The 21,531-nt window shown below is 44.0% G+C and overlaps 2 protein-coding genes across 6 annotated transcripts in view; both read right to left on the bottom strand.

Moving 5' to 3' along the window:
• Positions 1–6,305, bottom strand: part of NUP210L (nucleoporin 210 like) — a 168,165-nt gene extending 161,860 nt beyond the window's left edge. The window contains exons 1-2 of the mRNA XM_073008364.1: positions 5,526–6,305; positions 3,125–3,261 (exon numbers count right to left, since the gene is read on the bottom strand). Coding sequence (XP_072864465.1) covers positions 3,125–3,261; positions 5,526–5,728 — 340 coding nt within the window. The 5' untranslated portion in view covers positions 5,729–6,305. The remainder of the gene's footprint in view (positions 1–3,124; positions 3,262–5,525) is intronic.
• A 1,022-nt stretch (positions 6,306–7,327) lies between these two features.
• TPM3 (tropomyosin 3) overlaps positions 7,328–21,531 on the bottom strand; it is a 28,104-nt gene continuing 13,900 nt past the window's right edge. For 3 of the 5 annotated variants that reach the window (XM_007977005.3, XM_007977008.3, XM_007977014.3), the window contains one exon: positions 7,328–8,680. In XM_007977005.3, the coding sequence (XP_007975196.1) occupies positions 8,598–8,680 (83 nt within the window). In that variant the 3' untranslated portion in view covers positions 7,328–8,597. Of the gene's footprint in view, positions 8,681–9,562; positions 20,987–21,531 lie in introns of those variants that run through there. The other 2 variants (XM_073008361.1, XM_073008362.1) reach the window with 2 other exon arrangements.

The raw sequence follows: 21,531 nt of genomic DNA, 5'->3' as shown, positions 1-21,531 counted from the left end.
CAGTACAATGGCCCGCGCCTATAAGCTCAACACTTTGGGAAGCTGAAGCAGGATTGCTTGAGCCCAGGAGTTCAAGACCAGCCTGAGCAACCCCACCACCATATCCCTACAAAAAATAAAAAAAGTTAGCCAGGCCTAGTGGTGCCCCCCTGTAGTCCCAGCTACTCAGGAGGCTGAAGTAGGGGAATCACTTGAGCCCAGGAGGTCATGGCTGCAATGAGCCACGTTTGTGCCACTGAACTTCAGCCTGGGCGACAGAGTGAAACCCTGTCCCAAAAAATAAAAAATAATAAATAAATGGAATTACTTTGGTTGATTTACAAGTAAATTTAGAATGATCAGGAGAAATACCAAACATTTAACTTTTAAAGTGAAGAGAATACAACTTTATTAAATAATATAACATTTTTATTTACAGCTCCACATTACTTCAGTTGTCCAGACCTTTTCTTCATCTGCCCTGTGAGCTTTTTCACCTAAAATCATGCTCTCAGCTGGGTGTGGTGGCTCATGGCTGTAATCCCAGCACTTTGAAAGGCCAAGGTGGGTGGATTGCTTAGGTCCAAGAGTTTGAGACCAGCCTAGGCAACATGGTGAAACCCCCACCTCTACAAAAAGTTAGTGGGGCAAGGCTGGGTGCAGTGGCTCACACCTGTAATCCCAGCACTTTGGGAGGCTGAGGTGGGCGGATCACCTGAGGCTGGGAGTTCGAGATGAGCCTGATCAACATGGAGAAACCTCGTCTCTACTAAAAATATAAAATTAGCTGGGAGTGGTGGCACATGTCTGTAATCCCAGCTACTCGGGAGGGTGAGGCAGGAGAATCGCTTGAACCTGGGAGACAGAGGTTGTGGTGAGCGGAGATCACACCATTGCACTCAAGTCTCTTACCTCAAGTCTATCCATCATCTTTGTCACAGCCACCTTCTTTACTATACTATCACCAAAACCATCATAAACAAAATTTTATAATAAGCACTTAAGGCCGGGCACGGTGGCTCACGCCTGTAATCCCAGCACTTTGGGGGGCCAAGGCGGGTGGATCACTTGAACCCAGGAGGTGGAAGTTGCAGCGAGCCAAGGTCACGCCATTGCACTCCAGCCTGGATGACAGAGCAAGACTCCACCCCAAAAAAACAAAGGACTTAAATGCCAATGGCAAGCTTAAATCTTTTTATCTCTATATATGCCTTATAAAGTAGGCAACCCAATAGATATTTGTCCAATGAATTAATGAACAATTTCTCTTAGGCATGTACTTCCCTTTTAAAATGCCCAATCCCACCCCTTTCATACTACTTGCTCCCATTCAGATGCTCCTAGTAGGACACCAAGACTGACCCTTACCACTGGGGATCTCATCTACGTACACAATTGTATTAATAGTAAAATTGGGAAAGTTGATTTAAGGATACTTAATTTTGGAAAATTAGTCACAAGTCAGATGAAGTTAAGCTGAGAGCCAGGTTTGACATTTTTCCTAGTACTTCTGCGAATTTGTTTATATCAGAATGAATTTGTGTAGTTAAAAATGATTACATTTTTAAAATAGCATATGTGACCAAATCAACGTTTTTTGTTTTTTCTGACTTTCGTATCCTTCTCTATCCTTTTAAGCTACCCTGCATGACATGGTCTTCAAAGATTCTTATATTTGAGAATTTCATACCATATTTCATTGATTCTTAGACACTCCTTTTTTATCTTTTAACATCTCTGCAGTTGGGATTTATCTTATAATTGATGACATCTTACAAGTGCTCTCAGCCAGGCAGCAGTCAAGGCATAGTTGTCACTGACTGTACATGAGAAAACATTAAGAGGGCCAGTATCAAAATTTGTAGAATAGGTGTTAGTAGTTGGAAAAAAATCTGGTGAACAATAGTAGAGGACTCTTATTCCCTAGGAACCAAAAGGTTAAAGAGAGTGGGGGAAAAGTGATGACTCAGAAGTACTAGGAAATTTTCCAAAGCTGGAAACAAAAACAGATTAGTTATATCTAATTGCAAAGTCCACTTAAGAGTAGGTTTTAGGTCGTTTTTTAAAATTCTTTAATTTATTTATCATTATTGTTTTTAGAGATGGAGTCTCACTATGTTGTGCAGGCCAGGCAGGATGCAGTGAGCTACTGTCGTGCCACTGCACTACCACCTGTGCAACAAAGCAAGACCCTGTCTCAAAAAAAAAAAAATAACGCTGTCCAGGCACAGTTTTCTTTTTTTTTAGGAAAAAAAATGCCTGTAATCCCAGCACTTTGGGAGGCTGAGGCAGGTGGATTACCTGAGGTCGGGAGTTCGAGACCAGCCTGACCAACATGGAGAAACCCCGTCTCTACTAAAAATACAAAATTAGCCGAGCATGGTGGCACATGCCTGTAATCCCAGCTACTCGGGAGGCTGAGGCAGGAGAATCACTTGAACCCGGGAGGCAGAGGCTGCAGGGAGCCGAGATGGTGCCATTGTACTCCAGCCTGGGCAACAAAAGTGAAACTCCGTCAAAAAAAAGAAAAGAAAAGAAAGAAAATCCTGCCTAATACTCTTCATTTTTATTTTATCTTAATTTTATTTTATTTTATTTTATTGAGATGGAGTCTCCCTCTGTCACCAAGGCTGGAGTGCAGTGGCGTGATCTTGGCTCACTGCAACCTCTGTCTCCCGGGTTCAAGCAATTCTCCCACCTTAGCCTCCCCGAGTAGCTGGGAGTACAGGCGTGCACCATCACGCCCGGCTAATTGTTTTATATTTTTAGAAGAGACGAGGTTTTGCCATGTTGGCCAGGCTGGTCTCAAACTCCTGACCTCAGGTGATCCACCCACCTCGGCCTCCCAAAGTGGGGGGATTACAGGCGTGAGCCACCACTCTCTGCCATAATTTTTTTTTTTTTTTGTGGAGACAAGTCTCACTATATTACCCAGACTGTTCTTGAACTCCTGAGCTCAAGAAATCTTTCTGCCTCAGCCTCCCAAAGTGCTGGGATTAAAGGCGTCAGCCACTGCAGCTGGCTAGGATCATTTATTCTCCCTCTTAATCATTTGAAGCCAACACCATTTGTGTTAACCATCTATACAAAATACCAGATTATTCTACCCCAGACAAAGTGATAAGTGTTTTTGCTCTCAACATACCTATTTCTCGAGCAAGAATAATACTGCTGAGGCGTATCGGTTGCGTAGATTCAGCAATGAGTACAGCTTTTTGGGAACACAAGGTGCCATTTTCATATAAAGGCTCAACAGTAACTGCATCATGATGGGTGGAATGCCTGCCAGAACAAAATTCTTAAGACTATGAAATAGGTGGGTTAAAATTAACTTTTGGTGGAACATAGATTCTCATCCTTCTTCCACGTTACATACTACCAGGTATATGTAAATGACACTTTTTAAAGCAGGAACATCCCTTAGGGATGTGATAATTAAAGTGAGAGATTGATCAGAACTTTCCCAATGATCCTTTGAGCAAAGTCTCAGAAATATCCCTCCCTCAATATTTTTTTTTTTGAGACGGAGTCTCGCTCTGTCGCCCAGGCTGGAGTGCAGTGGCCGGATCTCAGCTCACTGCAAGTCCTGCCTCCCCGGTTTACGCCATTCTCCTGCCTCAGCCTCCCCAGTAGCTGGGACTACAGGCGCCCACCACCTCACCCGGCTAATTTTTTGTATTTTTTAGTAGAGACGGGGTTTCACCGTGTTAGCCGGGATGGTCTCGATCTCCTGACCTCATGATCCGCCCGTCTCGGCCTCCCAAAGTGCTGGAATTACAGGCTTGAGCCACCGCGCCCGGCCTAATATATTTTTTTTAAAGATTGTTATATTCTTCCTTCAGTATGCAGAAATAGGACTGATGTGTTTCTAGTAATGAGATGGGACTCTCTCATACTCTGAGGAAAGTTTCCTTCAATCCTAGAAACCAGGCTGCTGATATCTAGGATGGAAAAGTTGTCTAAATTATGAGGTGTGAGTCCAACTCGAATACCAAAAACATTCATAAGTGTTTTTATTTTTATTTATTATTATGTTTTTGAGATGGAGTCACTTTGTCGCCCAAACTGGAGTGCAGCAGGGTGATCTCAGCTCACTGCAACCTTCGCCTCCAGGGTTCAAGCGATTCTCCTGCCTCAGTCTCTCAAGTAGCTGAGATTACAGGTGCCTGCCATCATGCCCTGCTAATTTTTGTATTTTTAGTAGGGACGGGCTTTCATCATGTTGGCTAGGCTGGTCTTGAACTCCTGACTTCAAGCGATACGCCTGCCTCGGCCTCCCAAAGTGCTGGGATTACACGCGTGAGCCACTGCACCCAGCTGAATGTTTTTATTTTAAATAGATACAGGGTCTCACTATGTTGATCAGGCTGGTCTCAAACCCCTGGCCTCAAGTAATCCTACTACCTTGGCCTCCCTAAGTGCTGGGATTACAGACATAAGCCACTATGCCCGGCCTCATTAATATTTTTGGAGCGATAGAAGAAATGGCTTTCAATGCTGGAAAGATGCCTTGCATCACCCTCACGGTCAGGAAACACACACATCACACTGGATCATCTTACAAGCCCACTTTCCTTCTACTTCCTCATACAATGAGAGGTGAATTTACACTCTGAACGAACCTCATTGCTTCTCCTAGGAGATGGCAAAGGGGTATCTATTCCATCTAGGATGAATGCACTGGCATCCTGAAGCTCACTTCAGTTAGGTTCTCTCACACCTTAGGCAACCACATAACCCATCATTGGGTCCTCTCACACTAGAAAATCATGTCTCTTCCACCTTCAGTCAGGAAGTCATTATCCCGGAGTTGTGTGTACCCCCTGTCCTCACACTTCAAGTGGGTACCCTTTTATAAATGGGGCAATTTTGATAATACAGACAGATCTCATCTCCACCCACGATGAATCTTCTCACATTCCCAGAATTTTACACTTCATAGTCTCTGGGCCTCACTTTCCTCGTCTGTGAAATGGGAGTAATAGTACTTACCTCACAAGACTGTAAAAAGCAAATGAGTTAATACATGCAAAGTGCTTAGTTAACCCCCAATACTTGGCTGTTGTGTTTTAAGTCCTTCTCACATTGAATGGCTCATCTATAGTTAGTGGGGACCCTTCGCACCCCAAGTTTTCCTGTTCCTATAGAAATTTCCTCAGATATGAGGAACTTCCTCTTACTCTAGTTGTTTACATTGTAAGTCATCAGTACCTGTCGCCTCCAACACTGGGCTTCCCTTTACCCTGACAGCTGCTCCTAGTGACCACCCCTTCCCAACACAGAGAAAAGTCCAGTCCCACATCCCGAGAATTCCTCACACGTCTGGAAGATCGTCACACAGCTGGAGGATATACCACATGAGTAGGACACGCCACGCCCAAGTGTCTGCTCCTCGCCACCTTCACTGACATCACACTCTCCTTCCCTACTGGCTAGGCCCCTTCACGTGGCCCCACACGGTTTCCCTGTGGGATCTTACAGAGGGAACCCCTCTCACCCTTACTGGATGGTGAGGGTGCATATCCTTGTCACCCACCACCGCTCACCAAGTGTAGCAGCCCCGCTGCGCCTCCAGCAGGAAAGGCACCCTTCCTGGCTCTCGGCCGAAGGGTAGCAACACCTGTGGCACGTTAAGTTTGTTGGCCAGGGTCCCAAGCAAAACCAGAAACAACAACAGGAGGCGGTGTAGGGGCAAGAAGAAAAAGAGCTTGAAGCCTCGGCAGCTTGATGACGCCGGAGAGCCAGTCATGGCGACTGCCAGGTTTCGGGTTCCCAGCGCTCAACTACAGCCGCGCTCACAGCTCCATCAGCCAATCCACAGGCGTGACGTCAGCAGAGGGGGATGGGACCTGCTTCTTGCTCGGAAGTGTGGGCATTTTTAAGCGCAGCCCTGCCGGGCGCGGTGGCTCACACCTGTAATCCCAGCACTTTGGGAGGCCGAGGCGGGCGGATCACGAGGTCAGGAAATCGAGACCATCCTGGTGAAACCCCATCTCTACTGAAAACACAAAAAACTTAGCCGGGCGCTTTGGTGGGCGCCTGTAGTCCCAGCTTCTAGGGAGGCTGAGGCAGGAGAATGGCGTTAACCCAGGAGGCGGCGGAGCTTGCAGTGAGCAGAGATCCCGTCACTGCACTCCAGCCTGGGCGACAGAGCGAGAGTCCATCTCAAAAAATAAAAAAAAAAAAAATGCTGTCCTTCAGCAAGCCAATATAATGGAAACTTTTGGCACAAACCCAGCTAAAACACCTCAAACTCTCTTAAAGGTCTTTCCTAAATACTGGATGGCAGACCTTTTTAACAGTAAGGAACAAGCAGAAAAGTCTTAAAAAACCTTTAATTTCTTCCAGTTTAATTTCTTCTGTTGCACACCGTTTATCTTAACACCACACCCTCCACCCGACAAAAAAAAACTTTTTGCAATGATTTCCAGTCAGCATTGGTCTATGCCTATAAACGGAAAGTTGTGCAGTCTCTGGGATAAACAGCTCGACTTTGTCAAGGGAACTGTGTATTTTTACTAGAAGTCAGATTCACGTCCAGCATTCAGGCCAGAATGCAGGAAACGCCAGACACTGGCGTCTCAAAGGCAGCTTTGAAAGTTATCCACTCACAAAGCCAGCCTCTAAGCAAATCCTCTGAGAGCACTTCTTGTTAACTTGTTTTCTCCAAATACCCAAACAGAATATAAACTCAAAGGCTGTTTCAGTACAGTTGGTTAAAACCATACATTTATAGTAGTGATCAGCATTATACATTAAGGAGCATAATAAATCCAGTTTATAAGGATTAATATGGTTGTGAAGGAAAATGTATAGTTCAGCCTGAGATGTCTATGTTAACCTATAAAAGGCCCAGCACATTGTTCTTTCTAATCTCCATTTTACAGATGATGAAAATAAACATTTTCTCTATATTAAATCCTGTTGCTCCGGCTGGGCACAGTGGCTCACGCCTGTAATACCAGCATTTTGGGAGGCCGAAGCAGGTGGATCACCTGAAGGTCAGGAGTTCGAGACCAGCCTGGCCAATATGGTGAAACCCTGTCTCTACTTAAAATATAAAAAATTAGCCGGGCATGGTGGCGGGTGCCTGTAATCCCAGCTACTCGGGAGGCTGAGGCAGAATCTCTTGAACCCAGGAGGCAGAGGCTGCAGTGAGCTGAGATTGAGCCATTACACTTTAGCCCGGGCAAGAAGAAAGAAACTTCGTCTCAAAAATAATAATAATAATAAATAATAAATCCTGTTGCTACCACCCACAAAGATGCGATTTTTAACCCAAACTTCATAGCTTCTGTGGAGAAAGCACATTTAGTTTTAATAAAGAAAAGTCAAATAGGTCTGAGGGTTGGAGGGACTGGTTCTTTATTTCAAAAAGACACTTGTCAATATTCAGTATCAAAACAGTTGCACTATTGATTTCTCTTTCTCCCAATCGGCCCCAAGGAGACCACATCAAAGGAGAGTAACATTTTAAGCCAATAAGCTGCATGATGTACACCTAAACAGACCTCCTAGAAACCTTACCAGAAAATGGGGACTGGGTAGGGAAAGAAATTTTAAAAGATCAACAAACTGCCAGCCCACAGACTGCAGAGGCTGTCACAGCCAGATGGGGTGGCCAGGGTGCCACAAACCCAAAGAAGCGAAGTTTCAAAATAATATAAAAGTTAAAAAATTTTGTACATAAGCTATTCAAGATTTCTCCAGCACTGACTGATACAAAGCACAATGAGATGGCACTTCTAGAGACAGCAGCTTCAAACCCAGAAAAGGGTAATGAGATGAGTTTCACATGGCTAAATCAGTGGCAAAAACACAATCTTCTTTCTTTCAAGGAGGCAGGAAAGCAATTAAGTGGTCACCTCAACGTAAGGGGCACATGATCCTTTCTGTTAAGCAGTGGGGAGGGGTAGAGATGGGACAAAATTTTGGTCTCAGAGGTCTTACTATCTTAATTTGGTCACTTCTAATGAAAAAAAAATAAAAATAGAAATAACATTATCCAAAGATATCTTAAAGCTGAAAACTTGAACAGCACATTTTTTTGTTTTTGTTGTTTGGCTAACTCCTCCTGGAATCACCTTTCTGGTTTAGCTAGTACTTTGTACAGAGCAATGAGGTTTCCCATAGTGGAGTCTCCCTGGGCTCTGTTTGGCTCTCAGTAAGGCAGGCCTATACCTTTTCCTCTCCTCTATGGAGAAGGGAATATGCACTAAGGTGAAAAGTCACCTTCCAAAAGTGAGAAAGGGATTCGATTGCTGCTTCAGGGCTGTGGAATTATTTGGAATGTTTTACAAATGTTTGCTACAAAACAACAAAAAGGTAATTACAAAATGTGTACATCACAACATGCTTTTTAAAGACACTATGCATTGTGCTCACATTCCCTTAAATGTTGTTTCCAAAGGTGCTCAGCCTCTAGCCCAGCTGGAATGTCCGGGAAGAGGCAGAGACAGTTTGGCGAAAAAGACACAGGGAAGGAGGGGGCGGCGTAAGGAGAAAGCAGCCTTCCAGTTAAAGATCAGCCCTCAGTTAAAGGTCAGCTTCCGGCAGGCTGGCCTCAGGCGGAGTCTGGGTCAGAGGGAGGAGCAGCAGCAGGGTGGGACTGGGGCGTTCTACATCTCATTCAGGTCAAGCAGAGTCTGGTCCAGCATCCTTTGTGTACAGAGGTGCTCCTCTTTGGTGCATTTCAGTTTATCTAATGGGGGTAAAGAAGAGAAGTTACAAAAACTAGAAGTAAATTTCAAGGTCCACCTGCTCTTTGAGACTTGCTCCTGTTGCAGAAAAGCTGCGGACTAATAAAGCAGCTGCTTTCTCAGCCACAGAAGTGAGCTATTACATCATCCGGTTTTGTAGGGCCTTTGGCTTGCCTACTGAAGTTGTAGGTGTTGCTGCACTTCCTGGGTGAGGGAGTTAGGGCCCTTATCAGCCATTTCCTCTCCCTCCCACACCCAACCAACACTTTCAGCTTTCAGTCAATGAAAGAGCAAGCCTTAAGCATCAGCCATCCACTTTTCCAGGTTTTGCCCTCTTGAAATGGTTCACTGGAGTTTGAACATTGCAAACAACAGAAACATCAGAATCTCAGATTATAAAGAGCACAGGAAGATCCTCATGCACTACATGTTTTTTCGAAAAAGTAGAGGCCAAAGTAGTAACTGATGGGATAAATAAAAGGGCGCTCACAGTTAAGTCAAATAATCTCTAAAGAAAACAAAGCCAAGAATACTAGTGAAACAAGTAGTTGTAAGCAAACCTTGAGATTGCTGCAGAGCTACTGAACAGAACTAGCTTGTGACAGTTACTTGAAATTAAACATAAAACCAGAAAAAGGAAGCAAAGGGGAAAATGTCAGGAAGAAAATCAGTAGCTGAACATTAAGGAGAATCTAATCTGTCTAGCAATCAAACCACTCTGAGTGCTCTAAAGAGGTGAGGAAAATACTCAAATCTTCAACTCAGAGAAGGTGATGGCAACACAGACCCATATTCATATCCCACAACTTTTCTTTCACTTCCCTTTTTTCCACCCAGTCAGAAGGACCCATCCCTGGGCCTGCAGATGAAGCAGTTACAACAACTTGTCAAGTCAGTCCTTTTATTGTTAGAAATATTCATGCAAGGGAACATATCCTACAGTCAGTGCACAAGTGAAAGAGCAGCAAATAAGGGTGGAAAACAAAATTCTCGCAAGTTTTCTCACTATAATATCTCAGGCCCCTCCCTTCTTCACCCATAATCTCTTCTAAAGGGACAAAAACTTCACAATGGTCAACTTTACAATGCTGTTGATTTCAACATTCTAACTGCCCCAATTAAAATGCAATTTGCTCAGGGCAAAATAATAACTTTTAAAAAGACAATCAGCTTTTTGTTGGGGTCCAGGTCAGTGGTGTGAGCAGTAAGCTCAGTTTAATGGGCATCAGTGAGCCCTGCCCATCAGTCACACAGATCATGCAGCGTTAGCTTCAGCTCATTAGAAAGCAGGCGGTTTCGCTCAAGTTGGCTGTAGAGACGCTCTGCAGCAGCAACGGAGAGGAGGGGAACACAAGAAAAGGAGAGGAAAAGAGGAGGAGAAAGAGAAAAAGGGAAAGTTAGTAGAGTACCAGAAGTAAATTATGAGTCTTTCAACTAGCTGGTATATATAACATGCATCTGTAAGGCAGGGTGGATGCAAGGAGGATTCAGATAGAGGGCAGTAAGAGTCAGTCAGTTGGTGGAAAGACCAACAGAGGAAATTCAGACTGACGATTTGGTAGGACAACATTTTGAGGGAGAAAAAATACTTTCTTCACAATATTTATTCCCTGGGTTGAGAAACTGAAATAAGGGAAATGGCAAAGGAAGGAATATAGTTGGCTTTGAAGAAATGTGTTCACAATAATCAGGGTTTGAAAGGAACGGAAGTGAACAGCTGAACATTTTTCTGTGAAAGCATTCAAAACAGCATTATAATTGGTAGACTGGGATAAATATCCCCACACTCATTCACTCCTATACTTTCTAATGCTTCTTGTTACAGATATTGTGAGATAGACCCATTTCAGAGGACTAGTCAATATTCAATTTCTTCTTCTTCTTTAAAAGAACCCCAAACCTGTCAGAGTCAACAAATAGTGTGCCTAGTCCCAGGGAAGGCAAATTACTGGTATAAGTTAATCAAGACTATCCTGTTGTTTTTCAGCCTCCCTTGCAGCTAGGGGTGATCATATGATCCAGTTTTAACCAATAAGATGTAGAAAGATAGTCTGCTGGGGGCTTCTGGGAAAACTTTAGCTTTCCCTCTTGCCTTCAACATGGATGTGATGACTAGAGTTGCATATTTCAATCTTAAGAGAAAAGACCAAGAGAATCACAGAAAGCCCAGCTACAACAGGCCACAGTTGCTCATGGCTAGATATATGTGATTAAAAAACAAATCCCGTATTTATTTAGCTACCAGTAAGTTGTTTCCTTTTTTCACAAAGTCAGGCTAAAGGACAATTTAGCAAGCATTCCTGATACAAGCAGATAAGTGCTCAAATCTAACGAGTTTATCTGGATTTTCTATTTGAAGCACACTTTAAAGAGATAGTGGGATATGGAAGATTCAAATCCATCTGACTAGCACAGGGATAATACAAGTTTGGGGACAGGAAAACCAAACTCTTCCTGGTATACTCCTAGCATCAACCTCTGAAATTCATAAGTTTCTCCCTATATTTTACAGCCCGTTTCAAAACGGTCTCAGGACCTCGACAGGAAAAAGATACTTTTCTGTCCTAAAATCATCTGCATATGTGAGCATTGCTCAGGCACCCTGCCTTCTGGGCTGAGGCTTTCCCCAGATTGACCAGGAAGCTAGAGACCAGTATAGTACCAGTAATACTTGCCACTTTATGCACACTATCAAAACAGAAAGCATACATGTATAAAAAGCCTGGGAGAGAATGACTAAAAATACCAGCTGTATTAAAGAGCAGAATCAGGGTGAACCTTTAAAAGTTGCACTTCCCATTAAACCAATGGTTCTCAATAGGAGTGGTATTGTGTACTCTTCTCTCTGAGGGGAGATTTTGAGTATGTGTGGGAGGTTTTGATATCACAATGACTAGAAGGCCCATACAGGTATCTGTTGGGCAGGGGACAGCAATACACAGGATTGTTCTGTACATCAACAGAACTGTCCTACTCTAAATGACAAACGTTAACCATTGAGAAACACTATACAGGCTGAGAACCCAAATCTGAAAGTCCAAAATCCAAAATGCTCCAATGCTCCAAAATCTGAAACTTTTTGAATGCCAACATGATGCTCAAAGAAAATGCTCATTGGAGTATTCTGGATTTTACATACACATATGGGTGTGTGTGTGTGTGTGTGTGTATATATATGTGTGTGTGTGTGTGTGTGTGTGTGTATATATATATATATATGTTAGAGACGGGGTCTTACTATGTTGTCCAGGCTAGAGTGTGGTGACTCTTCATAGACCTAATCATAGTGCACAACAGCCCTGAACTCCTAGGGCTCAAGCACACCTCCTGCTTCAGTCTCCTGAGTAGCAGGAACTATAGGTGTGCATCACCATGCCTGGTATAAATTTCTGATTTTCGAATTTAGGATGCTCAACTGGTAAGTATAATACAAATATTAAAAAAAAAAAAAAAAAAAAAAAAGCAAAAATCTGAAACACTTCTGGCCCCAAGCATTTTGAATAAGGGATACTCAAAACTGTATTAACAGTGTATAAGCTTCATGAGGCCTGGGATTGGACCAGTCTTATTCACTGGGGCATCCTTGTCAAAATAATGGGTGTTGAAATTTGTGTTTGTGAACTAATCTCGCAAACTTCCTGTGATGTTACATTACATAAAAATCTCATGAACAGCCTGAACTTAGATAATACCTATAACCAAGTTAGTTTCTGTGATTCTCACTTGGGAAAGAAGGATGTTATCAGGATCCTTTTTTTTTTTTTTTTTTTTTTTTTTTTTTTGAGACGGAGTTTCACTCTTGTTGCCCAGGTTGGAGTGCAAAGGTGCGATTTTGGCTCACTGCAACCTCCACCTCTCAGGTTCAAGCAATTCTCCTGTCTCAGCCTCCTGAGCAGCTGGGATTACAGGTGCCTGCCACCACGGCCAGGTAATTTTTGTATTTTTTTTTTTAGTAGAGATGGGGTGTCACCATGTTGGCCAGGCTGGTCTTGAATTCCTGACCTCAGGTGATCTGCCCACCTCCCAAAGTGCTGGGATTACAGGCATGAGCCACCGCACTCAGCAGTGTTATCAGGATCTTTATCCCTCAAAGCAGCCTGGTCAATGAGAGTTCTGTTCTATTTAGGGAAGAAATAAAGAGACAGAGAAGGAGTGGGAGCATTTTATTGCCTGACTAAATCCCAGAACACAGAGTTCCCCAGGAATTGCCTGAGGTCAGAAAGACAAATGCAGCTGTTCTCTCACTTTGAACATAGCTTCTAACTCTGCTATCTCTAGTTATTAAAAATTAAGATCAGTACTAGCTCCTTAGTTAAAGTTGCTATATACCTAATTAAGAAACAGCCCCCTGGCTGGGCGCAGTGGCTCAAGTCTGTAATCCCAGCACTTTGGGAGGCCGAGGCGGGTGCATCACGAGGTCAGGAGTTCGAGATCAGCCTGACTAACATGGTGAAACCTAGTCTCTACTAAAAACAGAAATTAGCCGGGCATGGTGGCGCACGCCTGTAATCCCAGCTATTCAGGAGGCTGAGGCAGGAGAATCACTTAAACCCGACAGGCAGAGCTTGCAATGAGCCGAGATCATGCTACTGGGCAACAGAGCGAGACTCCGTCTCAAAAAAAAAAAAAAAAGGCCGGGCATCGTGGCTCACGTCTGTAATCCCAGCACTTTGGGAGGCTGAGGCGGACCGATCATTTGAGGTCAGGAGTTCAAGACCAGCCTGACCAACACGTGAAACCCCGTCTCTACAAAAATATAAAAATTAGATAGGCATGCTGGCGTGTGCCTGTAATCCCAGCTACTTGGGAGGCTGAGGCAGGAGAATTGCTTGAACCTGGGAGGTAGAAGTTGCAGTGAGCCGAGATTGTGCCACGGCACTCCAGCCTGGGTGACAGAGCGAGATTCCGTCTCAAGAAAACAAACAAACAAACAAACAAAAAACCCATGGAGCTGGATAGTATTCAACCAATGCCACACTGAAAGGAAGAGCTTTGGTTGGGGCTAAGATAAAGCTGCCCAACAGAATAGGTCAGTTGCACCTATCAGATAACATGGGGTTACCACACCTTATTCCTCATCTCAATGATGGTAACAAGCAAGGGCAAAATGGGCCTGTGGTTCTTAGAAATTAAGAGGAGGGGCAACATTAAGGGGACAAATGTTTTACTCTGATGCTTGACTTCACCCCAGTACTAGTCCAGGCTCAAGTAACACAGGATGGCTTCTGCAAGGATATTAAGACTTAAACAAAGGAATGAATTTAGCATTAGCACTAACTACATAGTACTTCATTGTTCACTTTGCTACCCCAGCTTGTGGGTCTCTATCCTTGCTCACACTAGTCATACCACAGGGAAAACAGGAGATACCATAGATCAGAGGTCTTACTTTTCTCCCATTCTCTCTCTCTTATTTCCTCCTTTTTTTTTTTTTCTCCTGCCTCAGCCTCTCGAGTAGTTGGGACTACAGGCACGTGCCACCACACCCAGCTAATTTTTGTATTTTTAGTAGAGATGGGTTTTCACCATATTGGCCAGGATGGTCTTGATCTCCTGACCTTGTGATCCGCCCGCCTCAGCCTCCCAAACTGTTGGGATTATAAGCGTGAGCCACCGCACCCGGTCTACTTCCTGCCTTTCTAAGAATCCTTTCTTCATGTCAAAGCCAATTTCTTCTGCCCAGAATCTAAATATTTAGAAATGCATTTTCCAACATAATAGCCACTAGCCACATGTAGCTAATTAAATTTAAATGAACTACAATGAAATACAATTAAATTTTAGCCCCTCAGCCACACTAGCCACGTTTTGAGTGCCACATGTGGCTAATGTACTAGACATCATTACCAAAAGTTCTGCTGGAAAACTCTGCTCTAAAGTAAACTATATTGCCTATATACTCTTCTTCCTACCAATACACTCTTTGCTCCTGAAAATGACTCCTCCTCTTGACTTCTTAACACTCAAAATGTACCCTCAAATTACTAAAGTATCAGTGAATGTCCCATTTTCAGTTATCTTCCTTCTCAGCCTCTCTGTTGAAGAACCACTAGAAACGATCCAACCCGGAACTTTTTAAAGAACTACTCATCCATCTTCTTTCCCTCCAATCAGTTCCATTTGGCTCCTCCTCTTACATAACATTTTCCTCATTGTTTAATTCTTTTTTATATTTGCAATTGTCCTTTATGGTTCTAATTTACCTCTATGGCATAAACTACCTGTACCCCATATGGATTCCCAACTCTCTTATGTCAGCCTCTCTGCCTTAAGCCCTAGAATTTTGTTTTCACCTAGATACCTGCCAGATTGTCAGCCGTATCTTCTTATCCTTCCCCCAGCTCCCCAAACCAGGACAACACGATCTCCTTACATCTTTAACCCTACCATTTTCCTACTCTCTTTTTTTGGGAGGTCTCATTCTGTCACCCAGGATGGAGTGCAGCAGTACGATCATAGCTCACTGCAGCCTCAGACTCCTGGGCTCAAAGGATTCTCTGGCTTCAGCCCTCCAGGTAGATAGGACTACAGGCACACACCACCATGTTTGGCTAAGTTTTTACAATATTTTGTAGAGACAGAGTCTCACTTTGTTGCCAGGCTGGTCTCGAACTCCTGGACTCAAGGAATCTTCTCACCTCAGCCTCCCAAAATGCTGGGATTACAGGCATGAGCCTGCACCTGGCTCATTTTCCTACTCTAAAACCAGTCATCCTTGTCTTTTCCTCCTCACATCAAGTGGCCAGGCCTTTCACAATGCCTGTCTTTATTTAGCGCAATCTCTCCTGCCACTACTGTAGCTCAGACCCTGATTATTCTCTCCTAGAAAACTGAATTAACCTAACCCAATTTTTTCCAAAGTGTGGTACATTCACTGCTATAGTTACTTTAATGTGATTAGGAAAAAACACTAACATATCAAACCTTTGATTTTAAAATAGAATTGTGTCAAGTAAGAATAAAATGCCGGGCTCGGTGGCTCAAGCCTGTAATCCCAGCACTTTGGGAGGCCGAGACGGGTGGATCACGAGGTCAGGAGATCGAGACCATCCTGGCTAACACGGTGAAACCCCATGTCTACTAAAAAATACCAAAAAACAAACAAACAAACAAACAAACAAACAAAAAACTAGCCGGGTGAGGTGGCGGGCGCCTGTAGTCCCAGCTACTCGGGAGGAGAATGCCATGAACCCGGGAGGCGGAGCTTGCAGTGAGCCGAGATGGCGCCACTGCACTCCAGCCTGGGAGACAGAGCGAGACTCCGTCTCAAAAAAAAAAAAGAATAAAATAAATTTGGAAATGAGTAGATCTGATCTATTCAACGTAGGCAGCAGTGGATACGGAAAAAGCCATCAAAAATGGTAACGTTAATGGCTGAAATGTGGGAAACACCATGTTAGTGAATCACTTTGCTAATCTGCAAACTCGTTACCAAATTAACTCTTCTTATATGCTATTCGGATCACAGCATATTCCTGTTCAAAATCTCCAGTGGCATCCCCATTACCTCCCAAGTAAAATGATAACTCCTCAGCCTGATTTTAACACACAACCCTGTCCCCTACTCTGTCTAAATCTAACTTTATAGCTATTGTGGCCTTCTCATCTCTATCAATGCCTTTATTATTTTGTTTCTCTTTAAATGGAATGCTCAGGCCAGGTGCAGTGGCTCATGCCTGTAATCCCAACACTTTGGGAGGCTGAGGCGGGCAGATCACTTGAGGTCAGGAGTTCGCAACCAGCCTGGCCAACATGCTGAAACCCCATCCTTACTAAAAAATACAAAAATCACCTGGGCATGGTGGCGGGTACCTGTAATCACAGCTACTCGGGAAGCTGAGGCAGGAGAATCGCTTGAACTCAGGAGGCGGAGGTTGCAGTGAGCCAAGATCTCACCACTGCACTCCATCCAGCCTGGGTGACGGAGCGAGACTCCATCTTAAAAAGAGAAACATAGAGCGAGACTCCATCTTAAAAAGAGAAACATAAATAAATAAATAAATGGAATGCTCAATATTCACTCTCACATGACCCAACTCTGCTTATCAAAAATCCACTTTTGGAACCCAATAAAAATGAATATGCAAGTTTAACATGTTGGTCGGGCGCAGTGGCTCACGCCTGTAATTCCAGCACTTTGGGAGGCTGAAGTGGGTGGATCACTTGAGGTCAGGAGTTTGAGATCAGCCTGGCCAACATGGTGAAACCTCACCTCTACTAATAATACAAAAATTAGCTGGGTGTGGTGACAGGTGCTTGTAATCCCAGCTACTCGGGAGGCTGAGGTGGGAGAACTGCTTGAACCCGGGAGGCAGAGGTTGCAGTGAGCTGAGATCATGCCACTGAACTCCAGCCTAGGTGACAAGACTCAAACTCCATCTCCAAAAAAAAACCACAAAAAAACAAAAAAGTTGTAACTTGTTTATGAAGTACCTATTACATGCCTTCTTCCATGAGTTTTTCTAATTCATCCCCACTAGGATCAATCTCTTCCCCTCTACTCAACTCCCATAACACTATTATTTGTGGCACTCATCACACAGTATCTGTAGCTTTATGTATGTTCTCTCTCCTAGTAGATTCTAAGCAACTTGAGAGTAGGAATGGTGCCTCCATCTTTATTTCTGTCTCCATCTTAATATCCTATACCTAGAAGATACCAGGAAGTGTCAGTTGAATAAATGAAATCTGAACCTTAATCTCAAAGGCTATGCAGCAATAAGAAATGGAATGCACAAAAAGAAACCTGAATTTGATATGAGACTTAAAGTTTTAGATTAAGGAAAACTTCCCTGCCTGATTATATCTGTTTAAAAGAAGAGCAAAAGTAATTTTAACAGATGGAATCTCGCTGTGTTGCCCAGGCTGGAGTACTACAGTGGCTATTTACAGGTGCAGTCCCACTACTGATCAGCACAGGAATTTTGACCTGCTCCATTTCTGACCTGGGCCAGTTCACCCCTTCTTAGGCAACCTTGTTGTTCTCCACTCCCAGGAGGTCACCATAGTGATGCCTAATTTAGTAAGGACACCTGACCTGCATAGCACACTACAGTGCAGAACTCCTGGGCTCAAGCAATCCTCCTGCCTCAGTGTCCTAAGTAGCTACAGGTACTATAGGCACATGCCATTGCACCCAGCTAAAAGAAAAGCAAATTTTAAATACATACCCTGCTGGGAAACTAAAGTACTAAGTGAACAACACTTAGGTGCTTGGATTAATGTAATTCACTATACTATTAAGAAATCTCTGCTGTGTAAATTGGAATGGGAATTCCTTTTTTTTGAGATGGAGTCTCACTCTGTCGCCCAGGCTGGAATGCAGTGGCGCGATCTTGGCTCACTGCAACCCCTCCTCCCAGGTGCAAGCGATTCTCCTGCCTCAGCCTCCGGAGTAGCTGGAATTACAGGCACCCACCACCAAGCCCAGATAATTTTTGTATTTTTAGTAGAGATGGGGTTTCACCATGTTGGCCAGGCTGGTCTCGAACTCATGACTTCAGGTGATCCACCCGCCCCAGCCTCCCAAAGTGCTGAGATTACAGGTGCAAACTACAGCACCCAGCCTGTAATGGGAATTTCTAAAATGTTGATATTTGATTCCACAATATGAACCAAGGGAAATTTTACTAGCAGAAATTTATGTATGTAATAAATCATTGGCCTCACATGCACATTATTTGAAATATGCATGATTGGCCATTTTAGTTTTCCCAATAATAATTTATCACTTGTCTTACATCCCACTAGTCACACACTAGCAGACAAATGGTAGCAAGTCTCAAATATGTAAGAAAGGATTAAAGAAGAAAAAGTAAAACTGTCGAGAATTCTATCCTTTGTGTATTTTTCTGTGACTGGGGTTGACATAATTAGTCAATCTTAGCAATAATATATTGGGTTCACTGGGTGTTCTGAGGATGCTCCATTTGAACCACAAGTAAAAGGGGAATGTGTATTGAGAGTCACCTCAATGGCTTCTCAATGACACCACACCAAAGGAGGAAGACCTGAAGAGAGAATGGAAACACTGCAGACGGGATGATTTAAAAACCTAGAAATAAGGAATTTAATCTTGTTCAGCTTGAGGCGTGTAACTAAAATTACTATCCTGAGGAACCTGTACTAAATCCATCACTCTGGTAGAATCAGATCAGCTGAGTTTAAATGTCAAGAAAAAATAGACACACACAAAAGTGGCTTTGATTATATAAGTCAGAGGAGGGGGAGCCTACGATAGCTCTTCCCCACATCACACCCCCAAGGCTCCTTCTTAGGGACAGCAGCAGCTTTGTCAATGACACAAATGCAGGGTGGCATGAGGTTTCCAGCAGCTTAACATTTTAATCTGGGGTGGGGGTGGAAGAAAATACATAAGTTGCTTTGTGTCCCTCCATCCTAATGCCTTGGGGACCAGCCAGGCTGACCCAAATGGAATCCAGAGCGAGAGTGGGGCGTTGGGTTCCCCGAGGAGTAAAGGGGGCAGATCCAGAACAGAGCAGAAACGGTGATAATTATCTGCATGAAAAAGTAAGGATACTCTAGGTGAGAAGGACTAGCATCAATCTAGATAGCAAATTGGGAGAAAGGAAGAGGAAAAAAAGGAATAGGTGGCAGCAGGAATAATAAAAGAGAGCCAGACACTTCAGCCTGAGAAATGTGGCTTCTTTTCAGGGTTAGTGGGAAAGATACAAAGAGGCAGATTAGCATCAAGGATCAGGGATCCACAGCAAACAGATGAAGTCCCAACAACTCGTTTTGGTGCTGTTTATCACTTGGCTTGCTTCTGGGACCCAGCTCAATTCTTAGGTGAATTTGCTATTTCCCATCTTGGGTAGTTCCCTGAACTTTAATATCAGGGAACCAATTAAACACACCCAGGAGGCCTGAATTTTATTTTAATGTGTCAGGGCCCAAGTCCCTGGCTCTGTGGGCCCTATTTCCTTAGTTGTATGGATTCTACCTCTAGCAGTATTCCTTCTGAGAAGACTAAATTTGAGAAGCAAATAGAAAAATCACAACATAATGAAGAAACTATGAATACAAAACATAAAAATTACAAGTCAGTCAGGGTTCTCCTTCTGATCCAAGATTAATTGCCTCCAGAGCTTTTTTTTCTTAAATAGTCTCACTCTTTAACCCAGACTGGACTGCAGTGGCATCATCTCGGCTCACTGCAATCTCCATCTTCTGGTTTCAAGTGAGTCTCCTGCCTTAGCCTCCCGAGTAGCTGGGATTATAGATGTGCGCCACCATGCTGGCTAACTTTTTTTTTTTTTTTTTTTTTTTTGTGAGACGGAGTCTCGCTCTGTCGCCCGGGCTGGGGTACAGTGGCCGGATCTCAGCTCACTGCAAGCTCCGCCTCCCGGGTTCACGCCATTCTCCTGCCTCAGCCTCCCGAGTAGCTGGGACTACAGGCGCCCGCCACCTCGCCCGGCTAGTGTTTTTTTTTTTTTTTTTTTTTTTTTGTATTTTTTAGTAGAGACGGGGTTTCACCGAGTTCGCCAGGATGGTCTCGATCTCCTGACCTCGTGATCCGCCCGTCTCGGCCTCCCAAAGTGCTGGGATTACAGGCTTGAGCCACCGCGCCCGGCCCATGCTGGCTAACTTTTTAAATATTTTTTAGTAGAGACAGGGTTTCGCCATGTTGGTCAGGCTGGTCTTGAACTCCTGGCCTCAAGTCATCTGCCCACCTCGGCCTCCCAAAGTGTTGGGATTACAGGTGTGAGCCACTGTGCCCGGCCTTTAATGTTTTTTTTGTTTTGTTTTGTTTTTTTGAGATGGGGTCTCATTCTGTTGCCCAGGCTGGAGTGCAGTGGCACGATCTTGGCTCACTACAACCTCTGCCTCCCAGGTTCAAGCAATTCTCCTGGCTCAGCCTCCTGAGTAGCTGGGATTAAAGGCGCACTGCCACCACACCTGGCTAATTTTTATATTTTTAGTAGAGACGGGGTTTCACCATATTGGCCAGGATGGTCTCCAACTCCTGACCTTAAGTGATCCACCCGCCTGAGCCTCCCGAAGTGCTGGGATTACAGGCGTGAGCCACCGCGCCCGGCCATGCCTCCAGAGCTTTTGCCAAACAAATAACCAGCACCAATGTTTCAAAGATGAGGGTGGAGATTATAGTTTCCAAAGGATAAAACCAAAGCACACCACTATGCATAGCTTGTACCCCCATCCACCCACAAGCCAAGATCCCAGCCCCACTCTGCTGTCAGATAGTTACATAGAGGTCATGTCATTGAGGGCGTGGTCCAGTTCCTCGCTAATGGCCTTGTACTTCAGTTTCTGGGCATAGAGCTCATCTGGACAGGCACAGGAACCACAGGGAGGAATGAGGGGACAGAGTGAAAGGTTTCAGAAGCAGATGAAGAGAGGGAATCATTAGAAATTAGGGAAGTGTGACTGTGGGTCTAATACCACAGTTAGGAAAACATCTACTCTGGCAACTATGACTGGACATTTTCAGATCTACTCTCTCCTATGACCAACTGCCTTTCTTGATACTCCTAATTGACTGCAGCAAGGGCTGAGAACCTGGGCACAGTCATAACTAGAAATTCCTATTACCAAAAGCACTCAAGAGGATACCACTCCCATTCAGGTACCCAATTCCTAGCAGTGGTAACACTTAATTGAACAAAAATAGCAAAGGGAAACAGTATACATCCATATTCAGACACTTCTCTACCTATAAAATGTGAGACCTATTAGTGGCCCCTCTGCTTCACAGGTTGCCCCTGCAACTCCGCCAACAGAGCGTACCAAAGGAGCATACATCAGAGTTCTCAAAGCAAAGAGTACGTCCCCTTGTCAGGGTGGATGGCAGTTACCAACTTACAGGGACAGA

The sequence above is a fragment of the Chlorocebus sabaeus genome, chromosome 20, assembly GCF_047675955.1.
Source record: "Chlorocebus sabaeus isolate Y175 chromosome 20, mChlSab1.0.hap1, whole genome shotgun sequence".
Lineage (NCBI taxonomy): Eukaryota > Metazoa > Chordata > Mammalia > Primates > Cercopithecidae > Chlorocebus > Chlorocebus sabaeus.
Note: the sequence above shows the minus strand (reverse complement) of the source record. Positions and strands in the feature narration are given on the sequence as shown.